The sequence below is a fragment of the Schistosoma haematobium genome, chromosome 4 (assembly GCF_000699445.3).
Source record: "Schistosoma haematobium chromosome 4, whole genome shotgun sequence".
NCBI classification, from domain to species: domain Eukaryota; kingdom Metazoa; phylum Platyhelminthes; class Trematoda; order Strigeidida; family Schistosomatidae; genus Schistosoma; species Schistosoma haematobium.
Genome location: NC_067199.1, coordinates 9,800,777 through 9,817,742, shown reverse-complemented (window position 1 = coordinate 9,817,742; position 16,966 = coordinate 9,800,777). Strand labels below are relative to the sequence as shown.

General features: G+C 33.2%; 1 protein-coding gene across 3 annotated transcripts in view; it reads right to left on the bottom strand.

The window, feature by feature from the left end:
• Positions 1-16,966, bottom strand: part of ACVR2A_1 (Activin receptor type-2A) — a gene marked incomplete at its 5' end in the record, with an annotated part of 39,193 nt that overhangs the window by 4,971 nt on the left and 17,256 nt on the right. Inside the window, 6 exons of one of the 3 annotated variants that reach the window (XM_051215603.1) lie at positions 1,532-2,060; positions 2,391-2,502; positions 3,838-3,899; positions 6,159-6,473; positions 7,058-9,382; positions 15,384-15,668. In XM_051215603.1, the coding sequence (XP_051066134.1) occupies positions 8,582-9,382; positions 15,384-15,668 (1,086 nt within the window). In that variant the 3' untranslated portion in view covers positions 1,532-2,060; positions 2,391-2,502; positions 3,838-3,899; positions 6,159-6,473; positions 7,058-8,581. Of the gene's footprint in view, positions 1-1,531; positions 2,061-2,390; positions 2,503-3,837; positions 3,900-6,158; positions 6,474-7,057; positions 9,383-15,383; positions 15,669-16,966 lie in introns of those variants that run through there. The other 2 variants (XM_012937217.3, XM_035730098.2) reach the window with 2 other exon arrangements.

Sequence of the window (16,966 nt, the reverse complement as noted above, 5' to 3'; positions counted from 1 at the left end):
AAACTCCAAAAGAATCACCTATTAGTCAAAAAGATTACTGTAATGATTCAATATAAACTCTTCAAAAGTCCATGGTATTTATTAAATGTGCTATCGTGTAAATCTATCGAAAAGTTGCTGTTATATCCAAGATACTAAACCTGAATAGTTATTTGACTGGTTTAGGCGTCTTTGTTTTGATGATACTTTACATTACGGGCTGACTTGAACTAGACAATTACTTAGATAGCTGTCTCATTACAGTTGTTCAGTGCTCTCAGTTTTTCAACAGATGTTTCTGGTTTAAGTCGTTTCTTGATACAAAACATCTCCAAACTGTTTTTACTAGTAATAATGATTTGGATTATTCCATTTGAAGCAAAAGTCATTGAATGTATGTCCTAGTATGAACATCAACACGTCGAGCTGACGAGTCCCGAATAAGGCGAAATGTGCGTTGTGGATTCTACTGTTACCCATAATCCATATATCTTTACAAACCCCTCATCTAAATTATTTATTTATTTTGATAATTTAATGTCATTTAATGAAATCTATATCTGTTCATGAAACGCATATTTCTAACAGTCGAAAGCACACCAAAATATATCTTGAAAATAAAACACAATCGTTTTTGCGGTTTTGTTCTCTGAGCTGGATGGTTTCCTCGTGGAGCTCTCATCATTCTCCTGATGATGTCGTTCGGAAAGACAATGAGAGCGCTAAGGTCAAACCATCCAGCTTCGTAAGGAGTAGCAAACCAATTGTATATGTAACTGTTCTTCTTTGTCTTCTCTCTCGTTCGCTTATCCAATCAGACTAAATTGCCAATAGACTATTAGTTAACTTGAAGTATTAATCAGGATAAAATTCGCGATCACGAAGTTTTATCGTAGAATATAACTATTTGTCAAAGGATCTTTCAACACGTGAACCTAACGATCAACTCAATTAAGCTCAGCAGTTGCGAAAAAATATCGAGAAGATAAACACAAATCTAGTTTTTCTATCGGTTGTTTGGATCTTACCATTGATGTTTGAGACTACAATTGACCAGTCTCTGTTCAGCCACAACTTTACTGCCAGTGACTGCGTGATATAAATAAGTTTTGTAAGATGAGTGGCATGTATTTCAAACTCAATCATTTAGTACGAACAATTTCACATTGCAACACTGTAAACTTTAAATGGACCCTCTAGAGTTGTAGCTCATTAGCGCCACTAGATAACTGAGTTCACAGAGAACCAGTTACCAGACAACTAGAAATGTGAAATGATGAATAACTTCGGCAGTTATGATTTATAGAACACACTATATTGATATTTGTTAAGTGGTTGATCAGCTTTAAAACTATCCTTTGATTTCATTCATGTTGGGATGACTCCCAATCTAATCAGAACCCGATAGAACGTTCTAGCATATCAACGTGGCATGCTGTGATTGGACAATAATATAACTTTCTACTTGTGGATTGGCTGGTTTATAATGATGTTATAGTCTGTACTAAAAACTATAAATGCCCCTGTCTTTCTGTACAGTTTTGACACTTACTCAATGACCACTCCTACTGCTTTCTTTCGTTTTTGATTTGCGACTGCGGCGGTTTCTCTGAGTTCAAATGCCGACAGCTGTAATCAAGTAGAGAACATAACAATTCAGTTACTAAATACAGCTGCTTTACTCGAATTCAAACCTTATTGTTCCATGACTGAGAAACAACGTCACAACCTAGGTAGACAGAACCGAAGTAGGTGGAATGAGGCTCAAACCTTCGGCCTCGGAGTAGTTCTTTGACAAGAAAAAGCTAATGCACCATAATTGGAAGAACAGCCAGTCAGAGAAGTTTCACCATCAGGGTGGTAACGACAACAACAAATAAATTTTGCGATTTCCGAGACACATTAATCGTCCGTACACAACAATATAACAACTTTTCATCATGAATCAATATGCACAAGTATATTTTATACGAAATAATAATAATAATACAAGGTTCAAAAGACAATTCATTATTCAATTGATTTCGGATGGTTTGCATATGTCTCAGTGTAGTCGACACTTGTTTCAAGAAGACGTTCACCTATTGGCGTGAAAAGAAGAAGGGAAAAAGCATCAGTAATTTTTGGGCTCCAATATTATAAGTGATCTACGAAGGTAATCCGATTCACAGTTGGTTTTTATCAATAACTAATGTCATCTAGAGTAATTTTGATAACCATAAAGCAGTTTGGATAATTGTTTTGTGTTAGCTTGATATTCATTGAAAATAAACGATCCCATATGAGATGAGACTTAGAGTCCCAAAGTTTCAATTCTTTGGAAATTATCTATAAATTCACACAGTTAAGTATTATTTCTACAATTACATTTGATAAGTGGGAGAAAAACAACGCAAAAGATAAAAACTTACGGATTAATTCAGCGATAGCACGTTGAGTTCGACGTTCTAATTTACGCAATTTCTTCTCAACACCCCTTTTTAAATCCCAATCAGGTTTACGAGGTGCAAGACTTGCCAAATTCTAAAGAATATATGAAATAAGAGTACAAATTTGCATTGGATGTTAGGAGAAATAAAAAGAGATTATAATCATTGAATTAGTAATTCCCTATGTTTGACTTTTTAAAATTATCATTGATACCACTATTACTATTTCAACTCCAGTCATATAGATCTTGTGAGTTTTTTTACGCAAACAATGGCAAATGAAACCTCTGCATATTTATGCCAGATCTTATGGTTGCTTATAAATGATGAGAATGAATTTTCAATCAATGTACATTGCCTTCTAACCGCCTTGCTTTAAACAGTCAGTTAGCGGCATTGACTGTCGCACACTAGATATGGATTAAATTCTAGCCTAGTTTGAAAAAGTAACTCAATAACCGATTACAAGTTTATACTCTAAAAGCTGTACAAACCACAATTTCTATGTGAAAAATGTAAAGAATAACTGATCGCCTAAGTAGAAATAACCACAACAAACTTCTAAATGGAACATAAATAACCAAATGTGGCAGAATACTCAAGGAAATAACTAGACTCTGCCTCTTATAGTACACAAAATAATTGTTAACCGTTATTTCAAGTTTTTGTTTATCTACAGTAGTGTTTGTTAGACACCACAGCTATTTGAATACAATTCATCCAAGATCTCATACTGAAAATTATTATCTGCTCACTAGTTACTAAACTCAGGAGGAAATTTCCGTAATTCTAGTGAGAAACCGTGACCAGTGGAGCTAATCCGTGTCGGGTGCGAGGCAGTTACCTACCAAACACAATTTTTTTATTTAAGCACATAAAAATTGGTACAATAGGGCACCAAGCATATATGCGCCACACTTCATCATTCGATTTGTTTACCGAACACAATGGACGATGGTCGTGCAATCTCGTGGATTGATTGATGTTAAACACAAACACTGTTAGATGACGGCTCAGTGGTCTAGAGGATAAGCGTTCTCGCGCGAGACCGAAGGTCCTGAGTTCGGTTCCCACGTGCGTGATCGTCGAACCGCACTGCCGATGACTCCTATAAAGGGACGAGACGGCCAATCAGTGCTTCTAAGTATTCAGTGGTGGTCCAACTTAGATAGAATCATGATTTCATTCAAATAAAACTGGTTAGCAGTGGCTTAGTAGGATAAGATGGCCCACTAAAAGATTACCATTTTAATGATCTCTGCGCATAAATCTTTTTTATCGCGTAATTATTTCAAGGTTAATTTTATAATAGTGTAACGTAAGTTGCCTATTTAGGTTCACTATCATCAATCACCTCAGAAAAGCAACCATCAAATAACCATTAATTAACACCAATTGTTACATATTCATCGTAAATTAAGCAACTTACAACTTCATCAACAATAACTGGTGCATCGGCAGCTTCCAGTTGTGCAATGATGTGCTTGTTCACTGCAAAAAAACAAATACAGCACGGTTAGATGTTCAGTAGAAATCTTAAGACGTTTGTAGATGATGGAGGAATAAATTGAAATGCACATGAGATCTGACTAGCAATGAAATTCAAAACTCGAGTTTCGTCCTGTTTGAGACTCGTCAGTCGGATGCTCCTGCATCTTAGAGTTGATGACCTAATTCTAACCACATTCCATCTATTCTATGTAAACATATGTTATCATGAGCAAAGATGGACGGTGGCTAGCAGTGGAATCTAGGACACACGTTTAGTCCTATTCAGGACTCATCATCATCAGCTGAATGTACCTATATCATCGAGTTGATGTTCACTCCAAAACTTGAACCTAGTACCGTTCGCTTCAAACGCCTTCGCGTTATCCATTTAACTACTGAATTGAAAGGCACGTCCTGAATCCCACTACTAGCCACTAATCATATCTGCTTATGTTTGTTACTTAATAGCAGTATCGAGGTAATCCTCACAGGATGCAAATATGCCAATAAAAAACTGATCAATTACAGTTTTAAATATCAATAAGAATATCCAAACAATCAATACAAAAATAAATATGTTATAATGGTTATTATTATTATTATTATTGAAACAATCCACACAGAATGAACATAGATCCTGATTATGACTAACCAAATATTAACAACAGGATAATTCAAACCATTACAAATTAGAATGAAATTTAATTATCTTTTTTCTATTCTGAAATACTAATGAGTTCTGTTAGAAAAATGATTCGAAGAAGTGAATTTAAATGTTTACAAAACTTTTTTATTTACTTTGGAATTCAATATAGTAATGGAATAAGAAACTGATAAGTCATTTGTTATAACGATAGGTTTTCCATATTTACACGTATGGGACGTTAATTTACCTTAGACGAATATCTACACTAGATTCCCTGCCGGTGTCTATTCTATACGACTTCAACACAACTCAGATCAGGAACACGTGATTAGCCTGACTAGAACATAAATATAGTTCCACACAAAAACCCGACACAATACAACAACAATGAACAATCAATGATAACTCATCTGACATCTATCAGACTATCTACATGTCTGACTAAGCAAACAACCTATCATTATCATTTTCGTTCACACATCATCATTACAAACATTTATTGGATGGAGGATTATTATCATTAACACAACCGATAATATCCTAAATTAATTTAATTATCAATTACAAGTTTTGTGAAGTAATTATAAGCAATAATTACTATAGTGTATATTATCAAACTTTACAAATTATTTCTAGGAATGAAGGGAATATCTAACAGATGATAAAATATATTCAAACGCAAATGAATTCTTTTTAATTGTGGATACATTCCTTTTATTTTATAAAAAATATCAACAATCCCCATTGTGTATCATCAGGCTTTGCTTTAATACACAGTAATATATATGAGAAATATTAACTCAGTCAAAACGATTTGTATGTCAATGATAATAATGGTCAATCTGCAAATGTTACATGTTCAGCATGAATCTGAAAACAGTTTGTCGATCCGAAAGTTTCCATGTGAATTATCAATTTTCATCGTTACAAGATTTACTGCGAAACGATTTCTACACATTAGATTGTAAATATTGTTCACTGAAAAGATGGGACTTTAATACTGTGATTCAAATGGTAGTGAGGACATGCCTGAGTCTCTTCAGTGCACAACTAAACGTTTATCGCTGCGATTAACTTGTTGAAAGTGGAGTGTTCCGACCAACATAACACTTCCACTAACAACTTATAGATACACACAAAAAGAGAAACAGAGAGATGGACAGTCAGACTCAGAAGTTTTATCCAGGTACTGATCAGTATGTGCAGTACCTAGAAATAATTTAGGTGGATGATGATAGTAAGTAGAAAACCCTCCTCAACCTACGTTTCTTGGAAGTTGAAACTCGTCAGTAAGGCGTATCTGAGAAAACTGATTTAGAACCTGAGTCAATCAGCTCCATAGTCTGAGACATAACTACTGAGCTATTTAGACCGTGACTACCTGTAGGAAAGAAACATTTGAAAATTAATTTATCACTGAGTAGTAGTGACTGTCATATTTTTTTAGTCCTTTAGTGCTGATCAAATTTGATGAGTCAAGTTCTTTTTTGGCTAATAGTCCTAAAGCACTGGACAAAAATTACTTTGATCACTATTTAATAAATAAACTGATTGAAAACTTAATTTAGATTATTCTTATCTTCTTAAGAGATAAACAATTTCCAGGTACTTACGATCTACCGGTTTACCAGCAGGCAATTCACCATCTTTTAATTCTTCTGACTGTGGTTTGTAATTTCGAAATATCGGTTTGGGTAATTCTCCATTATCGCTATTGTTTAAGTGTATAATACTTTTATGTGATGCATTTTTCATACGTAATTGCTTTAGACGTTCTTTACGCCTTAAGGCTTCATCACGCATATGTCCTATGGACTGATCTGTTTCATGATTATCACTAGTCGTGTTTTCTTTATTTTCTGACAAAACTAATTCATCACTTCCATGTTCTGGTTCTTGATCAATATTGTCAAGTGTAGTCATCTAGTCTAAAATATTAACACAGCGAAAGTTTGATCAAAAATGCTACCAATCAAATTTAAAAACGATAATTTTAATGAAATAACAGAATGTTTGAAATGGTTAGCAGCAAGTTTGAGTTCCCTGAATGAAGAACACTTTAACAGTGATTGGAATCCTAAAAAGTTTATCGGAATCCCAATTATGCCGAAAAACAACTAATAATTATAAAGATATGGCCAAAATACTGCAGAAGCTCAACTATCGACTAGTCTATGTGATGACTAAAAACCTTTCGGTTTATCGGCAGTTAAAATGTATATACATGGTATACAATTTTCGGCAGTCGCTGAAAAACTGAAGTGAATTTGGTTTTTTTTTTCTTGTGGTAAAACACTAATTAAATATTAACCATCCCTATAGCAGCTGCTACCATGATGTGGTGGTTGTACTTGGATATTGTGATGATCTGGTTGAGTTATAATGGATGAAATATTAGTTCTCTTAGGTTCTACCATGTTAGGCGATATATTTAGGGAATGACCAGACTAAAAACAGTAACTTGGTGTCTGAAGGAGGGGACATACTGCTAGCTACAATAGAGAGTACTTACCGAAGACCAAAACCCATCCCTTGAAATGTTTCAAACCAAGTTAACTCATGAAATTTACATGATCATCCGAACCTATGCTCATGAAAATTTCCGAACTAGACAGAATGTAACGGAATCAACCAACTATTATCATCATACAAAGAAAAAATTATTTTTTTACAATAATTAAAACAAATCTATGGATTTTAATCAATTTTACTGGGTTTTTTCTACAAACGGTGTGCGAATGAAATAAAAGTTTGACCGGAAATGAGAAGTCCAATTGGAAAAGAAGAGTGAGAAATGAATACACACACACAAAGTAGACGAAATGATTAATATACACCGAAAGGAAACAGAATTCCTCGCTATTGTGACGTCGTTCTCATTCTCGAATAATATTAATAATAAGAATGAAGCTAATTTGGCTTAGAATAACAGAAACAAAAACTAATTAAAGCTGTTTGATTATCCTAATCTTTTAAGACTCTATTATTACAAGCTGAGCAGCAAAAAGAGAAATCAAGATGTCTGTAGAAGAAAACACAAAGAAGGAGGAAGGCACGACAAAATAAACAGAGAATATTGAGGAGAAAAGCACATAATTTTCAAGCATTATCATTAACAACAATGATAAAACTATTTACACAAACTACTTGCAGTGATTTTGAAGTAGTATGTCAAAAACAAATAATAATAATAATATTTTTGAAGTTTTTTTCACTACTGAAAATAGAATCATAGAATGATTGGAAAACAGTCAAAAAAGACATCACATCAAATGGAGACAAAATAAAACATACATAACACCAAAAAATATCATACTAAGAGAAATGAAGGAATTTCACCGGGATATATAAAAATAGATATATATATGTACATAAGAATACATCAGGGAGCTGAAAAAAACAGGATTGAAAACTGAATGAAAATAAACTGACGTTTAATCTCTTTAATGTTTAGAAAGACCAGCGCTGGATATCAATCAGTCCAGTGTAAATGGTTGTAGGCGTGTTACTGTTGAATTATTTTCATATTGACAATGATCATTTAATAAAATATTTGTGCTGTAAAGGATGCCATTATTAATACTACTAGTAGTACACAACAGATCTGAGGCTAAATATTTACATGTTTCATAATGTCCGGTGGGAAGGAGTGAAGAATAAGAGATAGGAGGAGGGGAAGCAAATTAATACATTTTTTCAGATAGAAAAGATTTAGTTTCATCGATTCTTTAAAATGTAACGAGTAAAATTAGCTTAAGTTGCTTGTAAATTAAGAGAAAACATAGAGAAAAGTACACCAAAAAGGACAATACAGAGAAACATGTATACAAAAAAGGGCGCTTAAAAATTACACGCGATTATTTATAATTAAAAGCCGAAAAAGTTGTCCATTGAACATATACACACATACATAGTACAAAAAAATATTCAACAAGAAAAAAGAGAAGACAGAAAAAAACGCTTCAAAAATTTGTTTACATACACTTTCTTTAAAATGTAACCATAAGTACAATACAAATAATAAGGAGGCTGATGATCATTTCATATTAGAAACAGAAGATAATAACTTTTGATATTCTGTTGATTGCTCTTCGTTAACTATTGTTTTACTCTGTTGATTTGGTTTTAAATATTCTGTACTATCACACTGTATTTGATCTTCTGTTCGATTTAATATATCATTAAAGCATAATGTTTGATTTTTTCTTTTACATTGTAATATTTCACTATTGATCTTATTAGATCTATGATCTGTAAGTGTAGAGAAATTAATATTCATAGAATAGGGTAGACAAATTGTCGGTGGACATCCAGTACTACCACGAGTTAGTATAGTATTACTCTTATCATTATTACCATTATTAATGTTATCGGTAGTAGTAGTACTTAGAACATCTGAGCAATTGTAGACACCAATATCCTCCTTCCTAGAATAATTCATTAAAGATGTAGTAGTATATCTACCATTGCATAAATCTTTAGAAACGTCCATCAATGTGGTCGTAGTAACAGAAGCAGTAGTAGTAGTGCTGTTAGTAATACATGGAGAATAGTAACAGTAGTAGTATGGTGGTGGTGGATTACAATCTGTTTGCTGACTGTTAGTAAGATAATTACTCAGCACTGTGTTATTATCATTATTATTATTATCCTTCTCGTTAATGCCATTACTATCATTATTATTACTGTTATTAATATAGCTATCATTGTATTGTTGATTAATAACAGATAGACGGAGCAATGTAGTCAAACGTTTAGTTACACAACCAGCTGAAAGACGTGCTTCTGCATCTTGGTCCCAGCATTCTTCAATTGTTTCCCACAATGTACATAAACCCTAAAAGAATGTAACAAAAAGGAGTAAATAGACAAACTGAGAGCTTTGTACTCTTCTAATTTTTTCTTTAAAAAAAGACTATGGTGTTAAGTAAGTGAATGAAATAACGACATTGAATTTTAGTCTACTTGTGGATGAGATCTCGATGTGATTGGTTGGTTTTAATATATTAATTTGCTAACCTTGTCAAAGTATATTGACTGAAGACTTTTTGATGTCTTTCGAACCCAAAAAATAAGACTAGGAGGTGATAAAACTAAAAATCAAGTAGTATTGACCAATATGAAATGTACCGTTGTTTGCATAAACGTGTTTCAGCACTTTTCATGATCATTCAGTCTTACTCTTGGTTGAAGGATAAAGTAAATAATAAACTTTGAACTTAAGGAGTTCCATTGCCAACAATGAAATTGGTACGATTAATGGATCTAACATTAAAGATTGAAATCAATATGATGAATGTTACTTTATTAAAAATTTCATTTCAATCAGTTGGAGTTATTTTGAACTGTCTGATATGAATGTTAAACACTGTGTAAAGGAGGCAATTATTCCGGAATAACGAGACACGAATGTAGTGGAAAATCGTAATTTGAAAAGGAATTTCGAATATACTGTACTCATCTACTAAAAATGAATGGAAATAATGACCGGAAATTATAGATACAGTCAACTCATTGGACATACAAAAAATTGTAGACCATTGAATGATTTATATGTTTAAAGAAACAGAAAAATATTTTTGGTAGATATTTTGATTGGTATTATATAAATATGATCATTAACCAAATAGGAGCTTGTAATATATATTGAGTTCTGAGTTACACTTCAGTTGTATGACAATTTAATGATTCTCTGTCTATCTCATCTGAAATAGGCGAAGCTGGATTTAAATCTAAAAGCCACCAGCTGAGACCTGAATACTTCAGAAAATTAAGTCACTGTTTCACTTTAACAAGTAGATATGTAGAATGTAATGAATACCTGGAAAAGTATCAATCTTTATGAAGCATGAATTAACTGACAGATTATAGGTGAAATAACACAATAAGTACTTACTTAATTTACGCTTTCGACTTATTACAGTAATAGGATATTTAACACTAATGATATGTTCACTCACTCTACGCTATAATACATAAAATTATATTTCTAAGTACTACTGATTAAAATTTTACCAAAGTATTTGATGACGCCAAAATGAGATAGATATGACTACAAAATAAAATCAATGGTTTAGTGAATTTTTTTTCGTAAATAATTCTTTAATTGGTGTCAGGTTGTCATTTAGAAAAAATTTAAAAACTGGTGAACAAACATAAAAGCATAGAAATTCGCCGACTAAGATAGTTCAAAAACAATTTCAATATTTTACACTGTATACAACCTAAATTCACTTAGATTTAAAGTTGGAATATATATCACAAGAAATTGTGTCTATGAGATCAAAACACATGTAAAGTGTGTATAATACTCAGATAGATGAAACTGTTACAAATTGATGCCTAGTATTGTAATAATGAACATCATAACTGATGGTTGAAGTCAGCCAATAACAACCGGAACATGGAACCTGTCATATATGTGCATCGGTCTAAGTTGCCACAAAATATCTGCCGACAGATGAAAATATTAGAACAAATATCAGGGTAATAGGAATTAGAAGCAGTATCAGTAGAAGACATTAGGCATAAACAATACGAATTCGTGAAATAAAAAGTGGAAGAAAATTTTAAAACTTAGAACTTAAGGGAAGGACAAGGATTGAATGTATCTGCGCAATTACGAATGATTCTGAGCCATTTCATTCAATTTTTCCAACCCCTAATCCTGTTTATTTCAGTAACTAAGTGTAAGCAGGGTAAATGAGGTATTGTGAAAGTTATTATAGAGGGAAATTCAACCAGTCATTTGACTTTTCAAGCTATCGCGTTGCATATTAAAATTAATGCTCTACCTAACACCAAGCATTTTATGTGCATCGTAATATATATATATATGGGGCACCTCAAAAGTGCCCATCATCCACCGGTGCTAGTGTTTAACTTCAGTCTATTCAAAATAGTGCGCGACTATCTTTCAATGCCCAATGTGGACAGCTGTTTTACACCCGACATGGTTGAACTCCACCTGTCAACGCTTTTCATTAGGACTCCAGGAATCGCACATGGAAGCTAGTTACTATACGGTTTTGTGGTAATCATAAGCCCACTACTGACTAACTTCAAGATGCAGTCACTAGAGTTCTAATGAGATGCCGTCACAAACGGAGTTCAACCATGTCGAGTATAAAACCGTTATTCACCTCGGGCAGTGGGGAAATGGTCGCAAAATGTTGTGACTTGAATGAGGTTAAGAGTTAACACTATTGGGTCGCAGCTCAGTAGAGGTTGAGTGTATACTCGTGAGACCAGAGGTTCTGGGTTTGATTCCTTGATTTGAGGTCATGGATGTACAACGCTGAGGAGTCCCATACTAGGACAAAGTGATCGTTCAGTGCGTCCAGGTTCTCAATGATCGTCTAAATAAGATCAGCTCGTGATTTAAACTCTATGTGAATTCTATGATCACCATAAAACTCCGTACTGATAATTCTGAATTTAATAGTTGAATTCATGAGTCAATTAAATTTAGATCACCATGGAAAACCTGGAAGCACCGGACGACCGTTTCGTCCTAGTATGGGACTCCTCAGCAGTGCGCATTCACAATCCCGTTAGCAGGATTCGAACCCAGGACCTATCGATCTCACGCGCGAACGCTTAACCTGAGTTGACATCCAATGGTGTTAATGCCTAACTTCAACAAATCCACCTAATCCTCCACAAAACCCCTTCAGATAATTCTGAATTTGTATATTATAAAGATAAACGATATATTTGCCTTGGTCTTGGCTTTCTCATTTGAAATACTCATTCGGACACATGACTATAAAAATTGATGAAACGTTACTAAAAAGAACGTTATTTGATCAAATATTTCTTTTAATATGATGGAAATTTTTAATCATACAAATAATATTTTATTCATTTCTATGCTAAGATTTTACCATTTAAAATTATAACTTATCAAAGTACATGAAAAAAGGATAAAGGTCAATAAGAAAAAAGAGGAACTATCACCTCTCTGTATAATACATTCAATTGTATAGTGAAATTTGATACTATGAATTATACGTCAACACAACTTACATGAATGATAATAGTACAAATTACGACAATTACTAATACAACTACTACAAAAGCATGTATTACAAAAAAAACGAATAATAATAATGAACATTAATCAACTTTGAATAAATTTATCAAACAAACAAAAAAACTGTGGATTCGTGAATGCAATTCATAAAAATTTTACTCGAAGCTCCCTACTCCACCCTTTCCCATAGTTGGACAGCAAAAAATGCAAATGGGTGCAACATTTTATTGTTAAACGTCACCAGAGGCATGATATTCTAATCTGAAGCTTTTTAAACTTATCCCGATTTCGAAAAGTATAATTATTTGTATAATCTCAAATGATGTACGACTAGTATAAAGATGTAACAACTAAGTGTAGAAAAATCAGTGTTAATCCCTGTGTGTGTGACGAATTCAATGATTGGAGAGGTTCCTCCGTCATAAGTGAATTTTAGCGCTCTTAAACCTTTAGATTATTGATCTCCAGGCAATTCGCTACTAAACACATGGTGGTACGTTCGAATCCCACTACTCTACATGCATACGATTGACTACCACAAATTATTTTATATCACAGACTGATATTTGGTAAGATAACCATTGAAAATCAGAAGCCATGACCAGTGATGACTGTCAGTCGTATTAGGTACGAGACCTGGAGGTCTTAGGTTCGACTACTAGTACAGTAGTGGATGTACACTAATAAAGAATCCCACACTATGATGAAACAGTTATTCAATGCTCCCTGATTTCCAAAAGCCTCCCAACCAAAGTCGGTCTTTAATGCGAAATTCTAGATCCAACACTCTCCACAATACCCTGCAATAAATGTTATATATTAGTCTACAAGTTGTAGAACTCGTTTACTTTTCGTTTGTTTGGTGCTTAGATTATTAAAATCGTGGTAATTAGCAGTGTTATACAACCTAAAGTATAAAAAAATAAGATAAGCTTCTGCCCACTGTGTTAATGTGTTCTTACATATATTCAGCTATAGCTAAGTTCACTGCTCCAGCGTGAATATATATATATATATATATATATATATATATATATATATATATATATATATATATATATGAAAATACTTTTTCATAAATTCTCACTAGACTCTACAATTAGAGCTTATAACAAGTCTTAATCAAAAAGAAATAGCCATGTTTAGGACAAATACATTTTTTTATAACTGCAAGAAATACATTTAGGATGCTTTACGATACATAAAACGCCTTAAGAGGATATTATTATTCTTCTATTGATAATGAAATGAATGGTACACAAAAAATTATATTTTTTTAAGAAAAAAAGAACCAAATCTATTCAGAGTTTTTTGATACTCCAACTGAATTGAACTAGGGTAAATGAGAATAACCGGTTTATTTGTTGTTGCGCTAACGAAATATGCATATGGTCAAAATTTCATCTATCATTGGAATGTACTTGGATGTGATTGTTATATTGGACAAAATTATCAAAGCATTATTTAAATTTATGGTTTACATCAAGAACTGACTTCAACTAGTCAGTCAGTTACAGTCAAGATAGAACTTAGTGAAAATTGTGCATGAGATCAAGTTACTACACCATATTAGAACAGAGAAGTATTTGTAACTAGATAAGCGCTGAGATTTGGAGACCACTGTAAAACTGTCCTCCTTATGAACTCGATTGGAGATCTATAACGATAGTAGAAAACTAGAGGAAGCGTATAACGATGATGACTGTTCATTCTTCAAATCCGGATAATTTGTTTAACCAGCAAATACCAACTTCGTCGCTAGAATGCTATTTATCATAGAATCTAGTAGTCCTATCTTTAATTCCATAAATTAAAATCTTTAGCCGAACCCTAACTAAGAAGTTTGAGTTTCTCAACTTCCCAAAATGATGTCATGTTTTGATTGGCTATTAATTTTTTCCTCAATCTTCTCTTAAACTAACTAGCATATTAACTCAGTATAAACATATGATCAGGGTACGTTGATTTGCTAGTAACGCTAAGGTTCAGCAACTTGTATTCAGTTACAACGGCGACAACTAAATTAATTTTACCACCTTGAAACGCCGAATTTGATCGTTTAGATATCTTATACGAAAATCATCCCAACGGCTCCTACAACATGTACTAATTAACGACTCTGGGACTGTGTGGAATAAGTAGATAGATGGTCAATTTATGATATAGTATCATGACATGTATAGGACTGATATTTATCGGTCCCTCACGACTCCCTTGATTGAAGTCTTAGAGACAGTACAATTCAGTGACTTGAGACTTTATCAGACATGGTCTAAAATAAAAGCCAGTTGAGATTGTGCTTTTTTTCTTAAATTCCCCATAAAATGAAATGAACTCCCTTAAAAAAGCCCTTCTCAGTTGTATTGTTAACTAAACCATGATATTACATTATACATTATTTTTATTCACATATTTGCTTCCTCGCTTATATCCTCTTTCCTTTTGTTTTTCTAATCCTTAATGATGTCTCTTTACTTTGTGTAGCGCAGTCTATTTTTAATGACCCGTTGTTTCAGATTTTAAGTGTATTAAATAAAGCACATAGATCGAGTAACATATTACGTTAGTGTAAACGGGTAACCAGAATGCTTTGATTTGCAAGATAGTATGACTTACAGGTGTCTGGAGAAAAATGATCCGTCTGTTCCAGTTTATTTAGAACTTCTATTCTGCTTCTTATTAGGTGTTAATAATTATTATCTTGTGAAAAATAGTTAATTTTACAACATAAAAATATAGATCTGCATTTTTGCAATAAATCTTGTTAACAGAGAAAAATTGGAAGGAAATCATATACACTCACCCCATCTGATGCCCATTGTGGATTAAATTTAGGTCGTTGTTTAGCATGTGCTACCCATCGTTGTAATGCTTCCATTGATGGTTGTGGACCTAATTCTATTTCATATGGTGCTAAATAACTAGTAATATGAATTGTTGCATTTTTACTAGAACCACAACAACATCTCATCATTAATTCCCAAAACACTAAACCCATTGCATAAATATCGATACGAAGAAATGCATCCTTTGAAAACTGAATAGCGCCATCTAACACTTCAGGCGCCATATATCGACGAGTACCCAACTATGATGGAAAGAAATTCAATAATTAGATCAGCAGTACAAAAAAATGGACTTCTATGATTGACCATCTACAATACTGCAGCATTAGATTGATAAACATACCTACTAAATGACTGGTAAATGCAATACTATTCAGTTATAAAGATCAAAGGTCAAATAATGGTATATTGTACATCCTTACTAATCAATAATTGAGTAAGCCACAAATCATAAAGTCACAGATTTGAAGATTTCCTAAAGCTATCAGATATATTTGACGGTAATAAAGTATTGACAAAGTAGGGAGGTGACTCGGTAGTTGAAACGCTTGATTTATAGCTACTAAACGTCAGATTTGAACTCCACTCTACATATTCCGGTTAGGGTAACCGAGCAGTAACACCATCCTCCATACTTTAAGTGTGCCTTGAAGTCAAAAACACGATTTTGTGCTCGGTAAGAAGTTAGTAATAATGGGTTAACGGTCAAAGCAAAGGAAACTGATATAAGACAGACTACTTCTATCGACCGAGCTATAAAACTGGACTTCCACTTCATTGCAATTTGAATTGAACTAATTTATCACAATTTGTTTACACCAAGATTTTCCATTTTTCGTTTCAATAGGTCGAAATTGGATGAAAAAGCTCATGAGTTTCTAATAGTTTACCAAAGAATCCAGTCTCAGATAGTACATATATAATGTTCGTGTTCAGTTTATAAGCTAAATCTCTATAGTTTGACAAATTGAACACAATTAAACGAAACATTTGATCAGCTGAATGTGATTAGAAATGAGTCAAACACTGATTATGCATATTAATTACGGTTACTGAGTTTCATACAAACGATAATATTTAGCAATACACAATACCACAAATCTTGAATAAGCTAAATGCTTGGCGGAAATAATTAGAAAGCTTTGGACCTAGGTTGTGTGGTATCTGGCACTCTTCAGTAAGACATACCTGTAATCACCAAGGGACTGGTGCTCTCCGATAATGGACGTCGGTCTCCTCAAGATTACAAGTACGCCTCGCCCACAAGTTTCAACTAACACGAAACCTAGGTTCAAGGCTTCCCTCTGCCAATTACTTCGACAAAAAACAACAACAGTGCACACTTCAAATAATTAAAATAACCTATTGTGTCATTGAATAAAAATAAAGAAAATTCGGAGAAAATTTTCTTTTCGACGAAATCATTTACTGAAGCTGTACATTCGTATTTATCAAATGATAATAAGAGTCTTGAATATATTTATGATGCGATCTTTTTTATCCTTCTATAGACATATTTACCATACAACTAAAAAAATAC